The sequence below is a fragment of the Budorcas taxicolor genome, chromosome 11 (assembly GCF_023091745.1).
Source record: "Budorcas taxicolor isolate Tak-1 chromosome 11, Takin1.1, whole genome shotgun sequence".
Taxonomy (NCBI): domain Eukaryota; kingdom Metazoa; phylum Chordata; class Mammalia; order Artiodactyla; family Bovidae; genus Budorcas; species Budorcas taxicolor.
Window position 1 is genome coordinate 126,346,512 of NC_068920.1, and position 20,906 is coordinate 126,367,417.

The 20,906-nt window shown below is 36.7% G+C and overlaps 1 protein-coding gene across 1 annotated transcript in view; it reads left to right on the forward strand.

Moving 5' to 3' along the window:
* Nucleotides 1-20,906, forward strand: part of APLF (aprataxin and PNKP like factor) — a 97,813-nt gene that overhangs the window by 21,873 nt on the left and 55,034 nt on the right. The window contains exons 3-5 of the mRNA XM_052649228.1: nucleotides 4,471-4,643; nucleotides 11,779-11,923; nucleotides 12,252-12,378. Of these exons, the coding sequence (XP_052505188.1) occupies nucleotides 4,471-4,643; nucleotides 11,779-11,923; nucleotides 12,252-12,378 (445 nt within the window). The remainder of the gene's footprint in view (nucleotides 1-4,470; nucleotides 4,644-11,778; nucleotides 11,924-12,251; nucleotides 12,379-20,906) is intronic.

Sequence of the window (20,906 nt, forward strand, 5' to 3'; positions counted from 1 at the left end):
AGATTGGCCCACTTTCTTTGTGGATGGATTTGTTAAATGCTTAGTATTTAACCACCTACATTTAAATATTAAGTGTTTTCAGCTGAGGGAAAAATACTCAAGTTGACTTTTGTTTGACTTTGGGTTTTTTATGTCTTTTTAAAGAAATATAATCAGTTTCCTTTCTTAAATAATTAACCTTTTCTTCTCTTAGAATTTTATGCTTTTGTATTTAACATCTTAGCTTTTGTGAACTTAGGGCTGTATCATTATTTAATATTGTTTAGAGATTCATCTGAATCTTTCAAATGCTCATGAATAAGAACATCATCTTATCTTGACCTATGAGAAGGAAACCTCAGTTAGAGTTCAGGCAGAAACTCTGTATATTCTTGTTTTGACTGTTGTCCTTACCGCTACCCAGCATTCCTCACTGGTGACCATGACATATCAAGAAAGGAGAGGCTTCACTTAAAAGGCTGAGGAATAACAGGGAACCTTTCCAAGCCCAGCAACGTGCAAAAGCACTCAAAAGCTCTAACCGTATACCAGAGTGCCACATTGAGAGAGAAGTCAGGGGTGGCTGGTAACGTAATGAAAGGTTAAGTTTCAGTTATAACTTGGAAAATATCAAACATTCACAGCTCTTTCTAGGAATATAATGTTGCATAAATTACAGTGCATCTCAGTTCTTATGCCATCTTGTTCGTAAAATTTTATATTATTATAGTTTGTAAAATGACTCTGACCCAGTGAAATAAAGTGAAAGTCGCTCAGTTGTGTCCGACTCTTTGCGACCCCATGGAATTCTCCAGGTCAGAATACTGGAGTGGGTAGCTGTTCCTTTCTCCAGGGGGATCTTTCCAACCCAGGGGTCAAATCCAGGTCTCCCACATTGCAGGCAGATTCTTTACAAGCTGAATCACAAGGGAAGCCCAGTGAAATAATTACCTACCAAATTTAAGGGCTTCCCCTAGCGGCACAAAGGAGAAGGGAATGGCACCCCACTCCAGTACTCTTGCCTGGAGAATTCAGTGGACGGATGAGCCTGGTAGGCTGCAGTCCATGGGGTCGCTAAGAGCCGGAAATGACTGTGTGACTTCACTTTCACTTTTCACTTTCATGCATTGGAGAAGGAAATGGCAACCCACTCCAGTGTTCTTGCCTGGAGAGTCCCAGGGACGGAGGAGCCTAGTGGGCTGCTGTCTATGGGGTTGCACAGAGTTGAACACGACTGAAGTGACTTAGCAGCAGCAGCAGCAGCAGCAGCAGCAGCTAATAGCTCAGACAGTAAAGTGTCTGCCTGCAATGCAGGAGACCCAGGTTTGATCCCTGGGTCAGGAAGATGCCTTGGAGAAGGAAGTGGCAACCCACTCCAGTATTCTTGGCCTGGAGAATTCCATGGACAGAGGAACCTGGTGGGCTACAGTACGTGGGGTGGCAAAGAGTCAGACACGACTGAGCGACTAACACACACACACCAAATTTATATATCCTCTATTTTTAATTTCTAATTCTATCCTTTCCTCCAAATTTTATTGTACTGCTTTTTTATCTTTTGTAACAGACAGGAAATAGAAATGTTTCCCCTTGCAGATACACCTGGGAAGGACTTAAGGCTAAATCCTGATGAAATTCAGTTGCTGGAACTAGATAAATTATATTCCTTGCAGCTTTCAGAGTTTTTTCTTTTTTTAAAATTGAGCTTATAGGTAGCAGTGTTTGTTTTCCTGGTAGCTTTTACTTTAATACTCCCAATTCTGTAGTAGGTCTGCTCCTTACCATACCTACCCCTCTACTCCCCTACCCCTACCCCCCACACTAAGCACAGGCCTGGGTTAAATGTACTGTTTGGATGGTTTGGCTTCTAAAATGTAATTATTTTCATTCTCAATTTAGCTAAATACTTTCTGATTCCTCTACCTAAATTCTCATTCTGTGGTTAATTTAAAAGTATATTATGGTATTTGATCAGATGAAGTCATATGAGGTTACAGCTAATGTTACTTGTGTGATTTTCTTGGGATTTTGAAAGCTAGTAAGCTCATGTGCTGAGCTGTTGGCTACCAGGAGCTTTTTAGAGGATGAAAGTGGATTCTGTTTAAAATTTAGTTTACCTAATTGTATAGATTATAGTTTTTAAAAATCATACAATATGGTCTCTTGTAGAAAATGGAATTAATACATTTTAGGAGTGAATCTATTTAAGTGACTCAACAGGTAGCATTTTTAGTAAGTACTTTGGATTTCCAGCCTCACTTGTTATAGTAAACTATTTGGAACCATTCCTGAGATTATTCATTTAATGACTGACAGTTGAAATATCATTGATTCTTCCTGCTACTAGAGACTCCTGTAGTCCTTTTAATCATAGTCTATAAGAACTGTGGTAGATGATTATTGACGCCCAGGGACCTTAGAGTCTAGCGATGATTTGTCAGGTGATTATAGGTAATCTTTGACTGATAGAAACTGGTTCCTGTAGTTCAAACAGAAAGGTGGTTGGGATAAGACATTACTGAGGCTGTAGTAAGCAATGGAGCATTTTTGAGTAGGTCTTAATGATTAGATCAGAGATTGTATGTATAAGGTGAAGATTTTGGTGTATGAAGGTGGGAGTTGGAAGCCACTGTAGGTTTGTGAAGATCCTTCATTTCTATGCTTTTTTATATTGGAGAAGCATCAGAGGCCTTATGTAGAAAAAATGTAAAAAGTAACGTGGGAAGCAGTGAGGCGACAGAAGACTGGGAGACTTGATGTGATGATAGCACAAGTAAGAGATGCACGCAGTGGGTAAGAGCTTGAACTAGGGCCGCGCCTGCAAATGGTGAAGAGAAATGGCCCTGGTATACTTCAGAGGAAGATGATCTGGGATTTGACATTTGAAAGGAATGGAAAAAGGTTACAGATATTCAATAAAAGTTTGTGGATATTTTGCTGTGGCTTAATATAGAAACTTATATTTACCCTTTAAATACCCTATTCTTTTTCCATAGAAATAGACATTTTTGAAAAATAAAAACAAATGAAAAATATAATACAAAGTAATATACCAAAGTTAATAACAGTATTTGCTTCATGTTTATAATAATATTCTAAACTTACTTATATTTTACTTAGTTTGTATTCCATAAATGATTAAGATTTTTTTAAAAAGAAAGTAACTGTATTTAATAAAAATTTGAAACTGAATTTCCCAATGGAAAGAAGATTTTTGAGGGGTAAAAAGAAAAAAAATACTAATGCATTTTTAGAATTTCAAAATACATTTAAAAAGAAACCTATTATAAGCTTCCTTAATTTTTCTCTAATTAATATTTTTTACAGTAATAGAAGGTTTTACCTTTTGAGTTTATACTTAGTTCAGGTCTGTTCAAACTCAAGGTGAATAAGACATATCTTAACACCTATAGATAATTTAAAGGGTTGGGGTCAGAAAAGGTTTTGATGTGTGAATGAAAATATACTTCTGTATCAAGATACATTAATTAATTATAAATAGAAAAATTGAGAGCATTCAGCATATGTCAATATCAAGGTGATATTTATGTTGTTGCTATGCTGGAGAGATGGTTGATGTCTCCAGAAAAAAATGTCATTTAAACTGATAAAGTAGACAGATGGATGGTAGGGGGAGTTGCTCTATATAAAATTCTTTAAAAAATAAACCTGAAAATCTGCATTAATGTGGATTGCTTTGTTATATGCTGAAGCTTATTTATTTAAAAGATCAAATGGTATGGATGACAAGAAGGCTATCTGGAAGTGGCTGCTTTCAGTTTGATTCTAGTTAGAGCTTTTAAGGTGCCTTTCAATAGGTTTTAGTTATGGAGGCAGCGTTTGTCTTTGCTCACACGAGGTAATTAGTGGAAACATAATTCAAAATAATGGCTATTGTAATAGTTTTGACAGTGAGATATATTTACTTCTTGCGATTTGAATATGGATGATGATCTTCAGAGGGGAGTTTCACTGAAAAAACAAAATAAGATTCTTCTGTGAGGATTTTTTTTTTTTTAAAGGTATGTTGTTTGCTTGAGAAATTTGGTCAGAATTTTCATTCCCATAGATTCTCATTTTTTAATTATAGTAGTTACTAGGGGAAAATGAACAGAAAAGAATTTTCTAGGGATTAGTGAATTTTGGATAAAAATTGGGGGACTCAGTTTCCATACTGATAATTATTTTTCATGCTTCTCTTTCCAGTGTCTAGTCGTCTGTCAAGCACAGTATCTTTTAACCAGTTAATTAATAACTTTGCTTTTTTCTTTGATTCCTAGAGAAATCAGAACTATAATACAACTATTTTTTTGTATGGTTAGATTATAATTATATGGTACCTTGAAGTGCCAAATTCATTAGACTTTTAAGTGTAAATTTATACTTAAAATTGTTTTGACACGAAAATTTTGAATCAGTTCATATTTAGTTGTATTTTTGTCATGATTTTGAGTTATAACATCACTGTATTCTGTTTTTTAAACTTATTAGCTACACAAAAATCCATGTTATTATCAGTCTTCTGAGAAGAGCCAGCTCTTACCATTGAAGACAGATATATGGTGCTGGTTGAATCCTGGAGATCGCTTTTCTTTATTAGTTGACAAATACATTTTCTGTGTCTTGTCCACACATTCTGAAACGGAAATGGAGTGTACTTTAAGGTAAGAGTGCCTGATGAAGTGTGATTAAAGTAATGATATTTGTAATCTTATTCCTCAGTCATCCACAAAAGCTTCAGTTGAAACCACTCTAGAATTTAAGTATAGTGGTGATGTAGGTCTTTCATGATGTGTGTGAGTGTGCTTCTAGAAAACATATGGTTTTGGAAACTTATGCCTCAGTAGTGATTGCTTCTATATATTGGATCTTTTACAAACATTGTATTTAGAATGCTTTTTCCATCAAATAATAATCAGGATAATTAATATGAAACTGACTATATTTTCTTAATCTTTTCGTTAACTTTTAAATTTTCTTAAGGTATTAACCTCTGGTTTAGATTATATTTGTGTAATTCTTCTTTCTTATAAAAATAACAGAAAATATAAAATAGGGAAACTGGTGAAATGAGTATTACAATAAATAGCTGATGTAAAGTTATAATTAATGCCGTGAGTTTTATTGAGGCAGTCATTAGCAGATTATTTGCCTTTGTTTAGCTTTTAAATTATAGAATACTTAAACTGGACCTATAGAAGTAGATGGACAAAATTATATAGAGTATGTTTTTTGATTGCACTAGTATTAAATTAAAAATCAATAAAATTAATGTCTAGGAAGATCTTCAAGTGTTTTGAAATTAAGTAGCTCACTGAGCGACTTCACTTTCACTTTTCACTTTCATGCATTGGAGAAGGAAATGGCAACCCACTCCAGTGTTCTTGCCTGGAGAATCCCAGGGATGGAGGAGCCTGGTGGGCTGCTGTCTATGGGGTCGTGCAGAGTCGGACACGACTGAAGCGACTTAGCAGCAGCAGCAGCACTAAGTAGCCCATGGGTCCAAAAGAAATCTCAAGGGCAATTAGAAAACATTTTGAACAAAATAATACTGAAAGCATAACAGAAACATTTATGACAGTAGGCATTTGAGAAAAATTTATATTAAATGCTTTTATTAGGAGAGAAGAAAGCTATAAAATGAATTCTATATGCTTCTGCTTTTAGAAGATAATCAGTAAATTAATCCCAAGAAGGAAATAATAAGAAAAATAAGACTAGAAATCAGTGAAATAGAACATAGACAAATAACAAAGAAAATCAACAAAGCCTAAAGTTAGTTCTTTGAAAAGACTAATACAATTGATAAGACCTTAGTAAGGCTTACTAAGGAAAAAGAAAGCTGGGAAACAAATTATCAGTACCAGAAATGGAACAGGGGATATCACTACTGATCCTGCAAACCTTGAAAGAATAATGAAGAAATTATTATTTAGAATTCTATGGGAGTAAAATTGATGGCCTAAATGAATGCATAACATTTCTTGAAAAACACAATTTACGAAAACTGACACAGAAGGAAATAGAAAATCTGATGAATCTTATATTCATTAAAGAAATTGAGTTCCTAATTTAAGAATTTCCCACAAGGAACTTCACCAGTGAATATTTTTAACTTACAAGGAATAAATAATACCACTATTATACTTTTTTCTCCAAAATAGAAGAGAGTACACTTCGCCACTAATCAGATAAGAACATTACAAAAGAAGTAAATATAGACCTGAAGTCCTTATAAGAAAATATTTACAAGTTAAAACCAGCAATGTGTAAAAAGGATTTTAATATACTATGCCCAAGTGAAATTTGAGAACTGCAAGATGAGTTTATCATATAAAAATCAATCAATGAAATTTACTATAACAGATTAAAGAACTGTCATTTCAGTAGATGCATAAAAGCATTTGTGACAAAAATTTAATACATATTCATGATTAATTTTTAAAAACCTTAGAGAAAACTAGGAAAAGAAGGAAATTTCCATCCTATAAAAATATACTTAATAGTGAGGTACTGGAAAGTTCTCTCCCTACTGTTGGGGGCAAAACAGAGATATCCATTTACTGGAGGTCCTAGTCAATCCAGTAAATCAAGAGAAGGAAACAAAGGGTATCCTATTGAAAAGAAAGAAGCAAAACTGTCTTTATTTGCAGATGATGTTACTGTCATCACTCTACATTCTTTCTGATAGGTTCCCTATTTCCTCTCTATGTGATACGTTTTGTAGTTTTTTACCATGCTCCTTCATCTGTAACATACATACATATACATGTATATATATATATTTTTTTGCCTTTTATTTTTTTATTAATGGATGGGATTGTGTTCCTGTCTTACTAGTTCTTTGGCTAGAGGTTTCCAGCAGTAGAGTTTGCAGGCAGTTGGGTGTGGAGATGTGGACCTCTGGGATACCTCACTCCAGTTAATCTCTCTATACTTTTATAATACATGTTGAAATACCTTAAATTTTGAGTAAGAATAAAAAATCTATGTGCTTTGTGTAAGTTATAAGGACTCTGATTTCATTATAAATTTTTTCTTCCAACCAGCTATGAATTTAAGAAAGAGGTTTGAAGAACAAAATAACAGTGCAAAGGCTTGTCATTTCTTCAAGTTCTCATTTTACTCATGTCAGCATGCTTGTCATGTAGTATTTAGATTCTGTATAATAAAGCCCATTCATAACTGACTTAGAGCATAGGGGTATATACACATTAGCTCTAGTGTGTTTATTTTTTACTCTGTATGTTTCTATGAAATTATTGTACCAAAAGCTGTACTTTTTTCAGAAGTCAGAGAAAGTAAAAAACAAAGTTTTATATTTTAGTTAATTCAGTTATGATGTATTACATATAGAAGGGCCAACATTTATTTTGCATTCCTGTGGCCTTCCCAGTAGTGGGTGCTTAGCAGCCATTTTGTTGTTGCTGTTCAGTTGCTCAGGCGTGTTCAGTTCTTTGTGACCCTGTGGACTGCAGCACGCCAGCCCTCTCTGTCCTTCCCTATCTCCCAGAGTTTGCTCAAACTCATGTCCATTGAGTTGATGGTGACATCCAACCGTCTCATCTTCTGTTCCTCCCTTCTCCTCCTTGGTTTCTTGAATACATGAATGAATACTCTATAATATTTTCCTCATCTGAATCCCATTTCTGATAAGCAAGTACAACATTATCTCTCTGGAGTGATTGTTTTCTTTAAAACACTGTTGAAGAAAGGAAAGGAAATCATTTGTACCAAATTATTTTTTCTTTCAAATTGTTAAAGTGCTTAATACTTAGTTTCCATTTAAATAGATACTTTTACTCACTATTTAATTTTGGACAAAATAATGAAATGTTGATGAAAATGCCATTGTAGTATGAAAACATGCATGTTTATAATTTATTTATAATTATTTTAAACTTTTAGGTCTAGCTCATTCATATTAATATATTTTGTATTAAAGACAAAATATGTAACTTATATTTAAATATAACAGACTATATTTTTAAAAATAACTTAATTGCCAAAACAATCTCTATTTTTATTTATGTATTTATTTTTGGCTGTGCCGGGTCTCTGTTGCTGTGTGTGGGCTTTCTCTAGTTCCGGTGAGCGCAGGCTGCTGTTTGTTGTAGTGCATGGTCTTCTTCCTGCAGTGGCTTCTCTGGTTGCGGACCACGGGCTCTAGATGCATAGGCTTCAGTAGTTGCAGCACGCAAGTACTGGACTTCCAAGCAGTCTTTAAAAAGAAGAAAAGAGTTGGAAGATTCACACTTCTCAATTTCAAAACCTGCTTCAAAGCTACAGTAATTGAGACAGTGTGATACTTGTGTAGGAAAGACATATGGATCAGTGGAATAGAATCAACAGTCCAGAAATAAACCTTTACACTATGGCCAATTAATTTTCAGTGAGAGTGCCAAAACAATTAAATGGAGAAAAGAATAACAAATGGTGCTGAGACAAATGCAAAATACTACGACCTCACACCATATAAAAATAGACCAGAGACCTAACTAAAAGAGCTAAAACTATGAAATCCTTAGGAAAAAATGCTTGGATTAGGCAGTGATTTCTTAGATATAACACCAAAAGCACAAGCAAGCAAGAAAGTAGATAAATTGGATTTCATCACCATTAAAAACTTCTGTTCTTCTAAGGATGTCATCAAGAATGTAAAAAGATTACCCTCAGAATGAGAGAGAATATTTGCAAGTCATGTATCTGATAAGGGACTTCTATCCAGAATATTTAAAGAACCTTTACAGTTCAGTAATTAGAGAACCCAGTTTCCAAAATCCATACTGGATTTCTTCAAAGGAGGTACCCAACTGGCCAATAAGCACATGAAAATAGGTGCTCAACATGAAATGTAAATAAAAGCCACAATGAGCTCCCATTTCACATTCATTAGGATAGCTACAGTAAGACAGATAGTAAGAAGTGCTGGTGAAGTTGTGGAGAGATTAAAACTCATATATTTTGGTAGTGGGGTTGTAAGTAAGTCTTTACTGCCTCTGTGGAACTCATCCTGGCAGTTCCTCAGAATTTTAAATGTAGAGTTACTTGTGACCCAGTAATTCTACTCCTAGGAATATACACAAAAGAACTGAAAACAACTGTATACACAAAAAGTTGTATGATTCTATCTATATGAAGTGTCAGAAAAGGTACATGCCTAGAGACAGAAAGTAGATGCCAGTTGCCAGGGCTGGAGAAGAGAATAAGTGACTGCTAATGCAACTGAAACTCCAGTACTTTGGCCACTTCATGCGAAGAGTTGACTCTTTGGGAAAGACTCTGATGCTGGGAGGGATTGGGGGCAGGAGGAGAAGGGGACGACAGAGGATGAGATGGTTGGATGACATCACTGACTCAATGGATGTGAGTTTGAGTGAACTCCGGGAGTTGGTGATGGACAGGGAGGCCTGGCGTGCTGCAATTCATGGGGTCGCAAAGAGCTGGACATGACTGAGCGACTGAACTGAACTGAACTGAATGCATATGGTATTTCTTTTTGAGACAGTGAGTACATTCCAAAATTAGATATTGGTGACGGTTGTACAACTTTGTGAATATACTGAAAACTACTAAATTTTATACCTTAGAAGCATTAATTTCATGATTATGTAAATTCTGTCTTGATAGCTATTGCCAAAGAAAGGGAGAATTCATTTATCTTTGTTTATTGTATTTAAATTCCAAGTTTTTAATTTTTAACAAATTCTAGTTCGCTGTCTTATAAATCTGTGATAGTTGATTGCTCGAGGAAGTATTAATATTTGAAACTAAAAATAGGAAGATGTTCATATTACAGTGGCAATACTTATATTTAAATAAAAGTGTGCTAAAATCATTTGTGCTTTGACCTGTTTGGAACTAAATGTTAAATAGAATTTTTGGGGGGGATCGGGGTTTTTTTTGTTATATTTATTCTTGGTAAATACTAAAAAATTTTCCTATGGCTATAGGGATGTATATTAGTGGATTTATGCCAGAATAGAAAAACTAGAAATGGAATGGATGATGTTGCTCAATTTCTGACACTGTAAGCTGCGAAAAGCCATAGCATTTCTCTAGAGTGTTTCTTAATATTTTTCAAATGTTAAGGAAATTTGAGGGAAAAAATTAGAATTTGGAAGCACACCTGTGTGTTGTGAGTAAAATGGATTTGAATATTTTGTAGGAGTGCAGTTTTATGGGTAGAACAATCATACATTTTCAACTCTGAATCCCCTATACCTGGCGTAGTATCTAACATACACTGCTGCTGCTGCTAAGTCGCTTCAGTCATGTCCGACTCCGTGCGACCCCATAGACAGCAGCCCACCAGGCTCCCCCATCCCTGGGATTCTCCAGGCAAGAACACTGGAGTGGGTTGCCATTTCCTTCTCCAATGCATGAAAGTGAAAAGTGAAAGTGAAGTTGCTCAGTCGTGTCCGACTCTGTGCGACCCCATGGACTGCAGCCCACCAGGCTCCTCTATCCATGGGATTTTCAAGGCAAGAGTACTGGACTGGGGTGCCATTGCCTTCTCCATAACATACACTAGGTATTTTTAAAATATTTATTGAATGAACAAAAACTGTGGTGTTACACATAAACTTGGTCTAAGTTTTTATTTTGGTTGATTCCTGCCATGAATTGAAGTCTGCCTTGGAGGGAGGTTATTCCTAGAAGATAACACAAAACAAATAAGATAAGCCAATAATTATTCTCTTCTCAGCTAGACAAATTTTAAAAATCTTATATCTTTAATTTTTTAAATTTCCCTTTTACTGAGAAACATTTTACACATAGTAAAATTTACCCCCTTTAAATGTATAATTCAATGTAGTTTGACGAATTTATATAGTCATGTAAGAACCACCATAATGAGAACTAGAACATTTTAATTTCCCCCCAAAATTCCCCCTTGCCTCTTTGTGGTCATTCCTCTCCCCCACCCCAGCTTCTGGTGACTACCGATCTGATTTCTGTCCTTTCAGCTTTACTCCTTCAGAAAGCCACATAAATGGATTCATGTGATACATACTTTTGTGTCTGGCTTCTTTCACTTAGCAAACTGCCTTTGAAATTCCCAAGATGTTGTATAATCAGTACTTTTTTCCTTTTTATTTCTGAGTAGTATTTCCATCTACATTTTCACATTGTCAAAAAGATAAGTTTGTTGATTCCTGTCTATGCTTACATAAAGAATAATGATTTAGAACTTTGGATAATCTTACCACACTTTGCAGCAAGTAGAAGGCAGTTAGTTCTGCTAGTATGTCCCACGTATGACCTTGGATGCTCTTTTGTTGGACTACAAGTTGGGAGATTTCACAAGTGGCTGTAATGGCCAGGACCCAGTAGCAGCTGTGTGTGAACTTGACCTCAGGGTTTTGTTTTTTCTTCAAGAACCTAACTAGTTTAGCTGATGTTCTTACAGTTTGCATTTTCTCTTTGGAAACTGGAGGTGATCTTAACTTTTGTAGACAATCTGGACTTATTTGCCTATTTACTAAATAAGTAAATAGCTCTTCATCCTTCATAGAGATGGCTACTGCGCATCTTATAAATAGCTGTGGTTTCTAGGCCCATGCTTTGGGAAGATTAATGTGATAATGATACAGTGGGCAGAACATGAAGAACATAGTCTAGTCTGTGTATTTTATTCTGGTATGCTGTAATCTGCTTTTTATCTTCCTAAGTCTGATAAAAGTAGCATGACTCATTAGTTACATATACTTGGAAGAATCACATAATGTCATGGTAGGCAATAGAAGTGTTTTCAGTTTAAATGATTAATAAATGAATTTCAATTGTATTTTATAGAAATAGTCAAATGCTTGATGAAGATGATATATTGAATGAAACACCAAAATCTTCCTCAGTTGATTTGCCTGATAAAACACCCAGTGCTCCACAATTGGAAAGAAGCACAGAAACAGCGAGTTCCCAGACCACTGCAAATAATGTGGTAAGAAATTTAAGATCTCATCCATTTATAACATGTTACTTAAGTTGTATTGAGGAGAGAAAAGACAACTGATATTAGACATATCTTGACAAAATTGCTAGCATTGATCTGCTTTTCCTGTTTTTAAGTAAAGCTCTAGAGAAGGTCACACTAGACCAACACTTCAGCTAATAGAAATGTTGAATTTCTTCCTTTGAGAAATTTAACTAATTCAGTCCACAGCTGCAGATGGGTTTTTTAATGGTAGATTTCTTCAAAGTAAATTGTTGTGAAGTTTCATTAAGGATGCAGGATTATTTTTAGGAATTAATATATAGGTGCTTTTTAGTCTTTCATAGGTGAAAGTAGAGACCTGAGTAAGCAACAGCCAAATCCTTCCCAGAGGAAAAGAATCCTCCCAGCATGGATGTTAACAGAAAATTCAAGTGATCGGAACCTTTCAGTCATCAGTGGAGGTAGGTTTTGTTTCAAGAAAATATTTGACAGAACTTGAAGGGTTTTGAACAAGTGAAGATAAAATTGTAGTTGTATATGTGTGTAACTTAGCCTAACATTTCTTTAGGAGTCTTCATGAAGTTTAATTTAAATCATAGATTATTATTTTATGCCAGTTATCAAACACCATTATACTACTTACTATTATTTTTTAATTTCTTATTCTTTTAGCAGCTTAAAACAATACCCATTATTAACTTACAGTTTTAAAATCTGGGTAGATTTGACTTAGTTGTCTGTTAAGGTTTCCACGAGCAAATCCAAGTGTCAGGCTGGGCTCTGACCTGGGCGTCATGGGATATCCACTTACAAGATCATTTTAGTTTTTATGGAGAATTTGCTTCCTTGTAGTTGGAGGACTTCTTTTCCTGCTGACTATTGACCAGGGCTCACTCTCAGCTACTAGAGGGCATTTTTCAGTTCTGAACTTCATCTTCAAGGCCAGCATGGCACAACAGACCTTTCTCCTGCTTTGCATCTAATTTCTCCTTAGTGACCAACTGAGAAAACTCTGCTTAAAGAATTTGTTGATTAGATCAGGCCCATGTACATTATCTTCCAGTTAATTAACTCAGGATAAGGGAACATTTCATGCAAAGATGGGCTCGATAAAGGACAGAAGCTCAACATTCAGAAAACGATGATCATGGCATCTGGTCCCATCACTTCATGGGAAATAGATGGGGAAACATTGGAAACAGTGTCAGACTTTATTTTTGTGGGCTCTAAAATCACTGCAGATGGTGATTGCAGCCCTGAAATTAAAAGACGCTTACTCCTTGGAAGAAAATTTGTGACCAACCTAGATAGTATATTCAAAAGCAGAGACCTCAGATATGTAGATGACACCACCCTTATGGCAGAAAGTGAAGAGGAACTAAAAAGCCTCTTGATGAAAGTGAAAGAGGAGAGTGAAAATGTTGGCTTAAAGCTCAACATTCAGAAAACAAAGATCATGGCATCTGGCCCCATCACTTCATGGGAAATAGATGGGGAAATAGTAGAGACAGTGTCAGACTTTATTTTTTTGGGCTCCAAAATCACTGCAGATGGTGACTGCAGCCATGAAATTAAAAGACACTTACTCCTTGGAAGAAAAGTTATGACCAACCTAGGCAGCATATTGAAAAGCAGAGACATTACTTTGCCAACAAAGGTCCATCTAGTCAAGGCTATGGTTTTTCCTGTGGTCATGTATGGATGTGAGAGTTGGACTGTGTAGAAGGCTGAGCGCCGAAGAACTGATGCGTTTGAACTGTGGTGTTGGAGAAGACTCTTGAGGGTCCCTTGGACTGCAAGGAGATCCAACCAGTCCTTTCTGAAGGAGATCAACCCTGGGATTTCTTTAGAAGGAACGATGCTGAAGCTGAAGCTCCAGTACTTTGGCCACCTCATGCGAAGAGTTGACTCATTGGAAAAGACTCTGCTGCTGGGAGGGATTGGGGGCAGGAGGAGAAGGGGACGACTGAGGATGAGATGGCAGGATGGCATCACGGACTCAATGGACGTGAGTCTGAGTGAACTCCGGGAGTTGGTGATGGACAGGGAGGCCTGGTGTGCTGCGATTCATGGGGTCGCAAAGAGTCGGACACGACTGAGCGACTGAACTGAACTGAACTGAACTAGATAGCATGTTCAAAAGCAGAGATGTTATTACTTTGCTGACTAAGGTCCGTCTAGTCAAGGCTATGGTTTTTCCTGTGGTCATGTATGGATGTGAGAGTTGGACTGTGAAGAAGGCTGAGCGCCGAAGATTTGATGCTTTTGAGGTGTGGTGTTGGAGAAGACTCTTGAGAGTCCCTTGGACTGCAAGGAGATCCAACTAGTCCATTCTGAAGGAAATCAGCCCTGGGATTTCTTTGGAAGGAATGATGCTAAAGCTGAAACTCCAGTACTTTGGCCACCTGATGCCAAGAGTTGACTCATTGGAAAAGACTCTGATGCTGGGAGAGATTGGGGGCAGGAGGAGAAGGGGACGACAGAGGATGAGATGGCAGGATGGCATCACGGACTCGATGGATGTGAGTCTGAGTGAACTCCGGGAGTTGGTGATGGACAGGGAGACCTGGCATGCTGCGATTCAGGGGGTCGCAAAGAGTCAGACATGACTGAGCGACTGAACTGAACTGAGCTGAAACTGATATGGAGAAACTGATATATAAACTTTAAAATAGACTTAAAAATAACCTTAAAAATATGTAAACTGCAACATTTATTTTGCCATATAACCAAACACAATCATGGGCATGATATCACATTCACAGTCCTGGGGATTAGGGCAGGAAATCTTGGGGAGGGGTCATTTTAGAATTCTACAGACCACACTAATGTCTCTCTACTTGTCCACTCTCCTAATATTAATATATCATAATTTAAGCATTATCTTATTATTTAACTTATTATAGTGTCATTAAGTGTGATTAAAACCTGTGTGAATGTCTTAGAAGTCTACCATTATTTTATTGTTATGGTATAAATTGTAGAAAGGAAATTACCTGATCAGAAACTACAAGTATTAAAGGATTGTGACATGTTACTAAAATACTCCCTTTGTACTACAGTGAAAAAAAAAGACATTTTGAAAAATCTTTTCCTTTCAACTCTAGGTTTCACCCGTAACAATGTGTGCCATTTATATATGTAAGAAAAACAGTAAAAGTAAATGTAGAGGCAGTGGTACACCCATTAGTGAGAGAATTCGCTGGAGCCCAAATGACAGGGATTAAATCCTAGTTCCTCTGCAAAGTCTGCTAATTGTTTTTATTATTTTATTTTAAATTCTGCTGGTTTTTTGATTTATCCTAATTTTAGTTCCAGATGTCATTAAATAGATTTTCAAACAAATCCACCAGGGTCATGCCTATGATAAAAGATAAGCACAGTAAAAACATTTCAAATTAAATTAAAAAATTAGAAGCACACAATGTTATGTGTTGAAAGAGTCAAAGATGATGAGACCAGTGTTCTAGCACAGTTCATAGACGTGGCAGATACCACAGTCATCCTCTGGATATTCCCATTGTTTAAAGATTATTAAACTTTTTTGCTACATTGTATTATTCAGTCAGCATTTCTTTTGCAACTTCTCAGTCATCTGAGGTTTAATTTCTATTGGCTGCCTGTTTTCTTTTATGTGGGTCACATTTTCCTGTTGTGCTATTAGATATTGGATGTTATGAATGATACAGTATAGAGACTTTAATTTTATATCCTTCTGAAGAAATATTTTTATTCTAATAGGCAGTTAACTTGGCCTAATAGAAAATAGGAAATTTTCTTCCTATTTTCCCCCCCAAGATTATGACAATCTCATGCTTTACTTTTAAAAAAGATATTTTCAGAATTTCATATAATTTTTCACCTATACAAATGCAGGGTATAAAATAATGTGTGATGAAGTCAGTGATGGAAGAGCCGGAGGTTCATGTGAGTAAGGCTTATTCCTAGCTCACTGCGAGCCTGGATCACAGCTTTGCAGCAGCAGAAGTGGAGGGGGCAGCGTATAGGCCACGCCACTCCTTTCAGCTCTGTCTACATTGTCCCAGAAAGGAAAGAAGCATCACAGCTGATAGAAGTTTCATTATGTTTGTCAACCCATTCCTTCCTTTCCTTCTCAGTTAACAACTCAGGGATCTGTACAGAATATTCCTTACTTAAAATGCTAATTTGGATTATAGTAGGATCAGAACGATCTTGTGGCAAGAATAGGTTATATATTATGTGTTGAGGGAGATGTGATTTAATCCAGAGCATTTTCGTATTTAAGATTTCCTGATAAGAGTTTTATTTGTTCCAGGACAGTGGTTTTGAATTCCCTACTTCCCCCATCATTACATGTATATCTTTATCAGAAACATTTCTCATTAAGGGTGGGTCCTCTCCATTTGCTGGAAGGGAGTGGGAATGGGGGATGGTAGTGGAGAGAGGGCAGACACTTCCTCTCATTAGAACATTTTCTGTAATATAGAAAGAATAACTATTTAACCAAAAATTGACCAGTGTGAATTTCTTCCTTGCAAGCAAGTTCTTTTCTTTCAGAGTTGTTTTCTACTGTAATTGCTTCTGTACTAACATTATTACATTAGTTATAATTGTCCAAAATGTATTTGCTTCCAGTTATGAATATATCCATTTATTTTCACTTGGCAAATGTAGCATATAAAATATGAAGCACTTTTTTGGACACCTCACCTTGAAAACACAAATGAGAGTAATTTGACATTTCTTTAGACAGGAATATTAAATAGTGTGTGTGCGCTAAGTTGCTTCAGTCAGGTCCAACTCTTTGGGACCCTATGGACTATAGCCTGCCAGGCTCCTCTGTCTATGGGGTTCTCCCATAGAATGCCGTGCCCTCCTCCAGGGGATCTTCCCGACCCAGGGATGGAACCCCTATCTCTTATGGCTCCTGCACTGGCAGGCAGGTTCTTTACCATAGCGCCACCTGGGAAGCCCCCATTATATAGTGCACAAAGCTAAAACTTCAAAATAAAGTCTTTGCATTTAAGAAATGCATTTAAGCATTTCTTACAAATTCCTAATTAGGGGAAATATAAGAAAAAAGAAAGGTTACTTAACTTTTTTAAAGCCAGGGAGATTTAGAAAGAAATAACAGTTTAGTACTTGAATCCAGCTAAACACCCTCTTCCAACAACATAAGAGAAGATTCTACCCATGGACATCACCAGATGGTCAACACCAAAATCAGATTGATTATATTCTTTGCAGCCAAAGATGGAGAAGCTCTATACAGTCAGCAAAAACAAGACCGGGAGCTGACTATGGCTCAGATCATGCACTCCTTATTGCCAAATTCAGACTTAAATTGAAGAAAGTGGGGAAAACCACTAGACCGTTCAGGTATGACCTGAATCAAATCCCTTATGATTATACAGTGGAAGTGACAAATTGATTGAAGGGACTAGATCTGATGGATAGAGTCCCTGATGAACTATGGATGGAGGTTCGTGACATTGTACAGGAGACAGGGATCAAGACCATCCCCAAGAAAAAGAAATGCAAAAAAGCAAAATGGCTGTCTGAGGAGGCCTTACAAATAGCTGTGAAATGAAGAGAAGTGAAAAGCAAAGGAGAAAAGGAAAGATATAAGCATCTGAATGCAGAGTTCCAAAGAATAGCAAGGAGAGATAAGAAATTCTTCCTCAGCGATCAGTGCAAAGAAATAGAGGAAAACAACAGAATGGGAAAGACTAGAGATCTCTTCAAGAAAATTAGAGATACCAAGGGAACATTTCATGCAAAGATGGGCTCGATAAAGGACAGAAATGGTCTGGACCTAACAGAAGCAGATGATATTAAGAAGAGGTGGCAAGAATCACAGAAGAACTCTACAAAGAAAGAGCTTCACGACCAAGATAATCACGATGGTACAATCACTCGCCTAGAGCCAGACATCCTGGAATGATGTGAGGTCAGGTGGGTCTTAGAAAGCATCACTATGAACAAAGCTAGTGGAGGTGATGGAATTCCAGTGCAGCTATTTCAAATCCTGAAAGATGATGCTATGAAAGTGCTGCGCTCAATATGCCAGCAAATTTGGAAAACTGAGCAGTGGCCACAGGACTGGAAAAGGTCAGTTTTCTTCATTCCAATCCCAAAGAAAGGCAATGCCAAAGAATGCTCAAACAACCGCACAGTTGCACTCATCTCACACACTAGTAAAGTAATGCTCAAAATTCTCCAAGCCAGGCTTCAGCAATACGTGAACTGTGAACTTCCAGTTGTTCAAGCTGGTTTTAGAAAAGGCAGAGGAACCAGAGATCAAATGGCCAACACCTGCTGGATCATCGAAAAAGCAAGAGAGTTCCAGAAAAACACCTATTTCTGCTTTATTGACTATGCCAAAGCCTTTGACTGTGTGGATCACAATAGACTGTGGAAAACTCTGAAAGAGATGGGAATACCAGACCACCTGACCTGCCTCTTGAGAAACCTGTATGCAAGTCAGGAAGCAACAGTTAGAACTGGACATAGAACAACAGACTGGTTCCAAATAGGAAAAGGAGTATGTCAAGGCTGTTTATTGTTACCCTGCTTCTTTAACTTACATGCAGAGTACATCATGAGAAATGCTGGGTTGGAAGAAGCACAAGCTCGAATCAAGATTGCTGGAAGCAATGTCAATAACCTCAGATATGCAGGTGACACCACCCTTATGGCAGAAAGTGAAGAGGAACTGAAAAACCTCTTGATGAGAGTGAAAAAGTTGGCTTAAAGCTCAACATTCAGAAAACGAAGATCATGGCATCTGGTCCCATCCGTTCATGGGAAATAGATGGGGAAACAGTGGAAACAGTGTCAGACTTTATTTTTTGGGGCTCCAAAATCACTGCAGATGGTGATTGCAGCCATGAAATTAAAAGACGGTTACTCCTTGGAAGGAAAGTTATGACTAACCTAGATAGCATATTGAAAAGCAGAGGCATTACTTTGTCAACAAAGGTCCATCTAGTCAAGGCTATGGTTTTTCCAGTAGTCATGTATGGATGTGAGAGTTGGACTGTGAAGAAAGCTGAGTGCCAAAGATTGATGCTTTTGAAGTGTGGTGTTGGAGAAGACTCTTGAGAGTCCCTTGGACTGCAAGGAGATCCTTCCAGTCCATCCTAAAGGAGATCAGTCCTGGGTGTTCTTTGGAAGGACTGATGCTAAAGCTGAAATTCCAATACTTTAGCCACCTGATGAGAAGAGTTGACTCATTGGAAAAGACTGATGCTGGGAGGCATTGGGGGCAGGAGGAGAAGGGGACGACAGAGGATGAGATGGCTGGATGGCATCACCAAATCGATGGACATGACTTTGAGTGGACTCTGGAATTTGGTGATGGACAGGGAGGCCTGGCGTCTGTGATTCATGGCGTCGCAAAGAGTCGGACCTGACTGAGCGACTGAACTGACTGAGTTAAAGTTTGGAGTTTGACTTTGGCTTTGACTTTTTCTGCTCTGTAGTTTTTATTGTTGTTGTTATGTTCGTTTAAGTAGTTTATCATCCAGGTCAATAGAGCAATGCTAGTGATTTTTAAAAATCAATTTCCAGGATGCATTTTAGGCTCATTTAGGTATAGGATACTTTAAATCTTTTACAGCTTTAATACTATATTGTGTTCATTGATCTTTATTTAGACTATCTGAAACCATCTTGATACTTTTGAACCATCTGTGTCTTCAAATACAGGACAAAGAATAATGTTAATTTATGTTAACTGACTTGACTTACCTAAGATCATACTAAATGGCAGAGACATAATTGAGATGTAGCTCTGCCTGAGTGTAAAGCACATGCTCTGAGCCATTTCACTTTATAGACACCTAAATATCCTCTGTATGTTTTGGAGGTTTAGTTTTGGTTTTGCTTATTATTTTATTAATATGCCCTTGCATTCTCTTCTAGATATTTTCTCAGTTTAACTGTTGTTTTAATTCTTATATGTACGTGAATGTGATCAGGCTATCCTTTCTGTTTTTCAACTAATATACTTCTAGTTTATTTAGTTTTCTTGGTCCCCAGGTATTATCCCTCAGATGTTATCATGAGTTTCTTAGACCTGAGCTAAAATTTTTTCCATGTCCCTTAGTGATTGGTAAGTGAGTATATTTGGGCAAAGACTATCACAGCTTCCCCTTCTCTTTGCTTATGTCTGCTTCCTTAGGTCTCTAGGGCCCAGGACAAGGTATAACTCCTAGGGTTTGATGTTCTTGGTAGATTAAAAGGACCTTTTATATTTCACTGGTTTCATGCTACCCTTTAGTACTCTTCTTTCCCCATCTTCTAATCCTCCAACATGAAGTAATGAAAAGTGACAGGTTCTGATAAAGGTTGAAGTAGTAAATAGTCCCCAAACCGTTTGGTTTACATTTAATTTTGTACACTGAGTATTTTCTCTGTGACAATACAGATGATAAATATTTAACTGACATTGTTTAGTTTGATTATAGTTCAGTGTTTACTTAAAGTACTAGTTATTCTGTTTATCTCAAGCAACCTTGTTAAGTGGTTTAACTAATTCTGATTGTTTTTTAGCCTCTTGGATTTTCTAGATGTATAGTCATATCTATAGCATTATGATAATTTCAGCTCTTCTGATCTATTTATTGCTTTTAAAAGCATTTCTTATTTTATAAGTTTGATCCTGTAAGTTTTAAATAAAAATGGATAAAATTGGCATCTCTGTTCCTGATTTTAACAGGAATTGTGTTAGTATTTCACCATTTAATATGTTTGATTCTGATATTCTTATTATGTTTTGGTTGATTGATTCAGGGATAACCTGAATTTTTTGAAAAAATTTTTGGTATAGAAACAGTTCTGCCTTTTCATATATTAATGTAATTAATGATGTTGGTAGGTTTCCTATTGTTGTACTATGCTTGTGTTCCTGGGATAAGTTCATTTTATTATGATGGCATATTATTTTATGTTGTTAGATTTATAAATATTTAGGACATTTGCACCTATATTCGTAAGTGTGGCT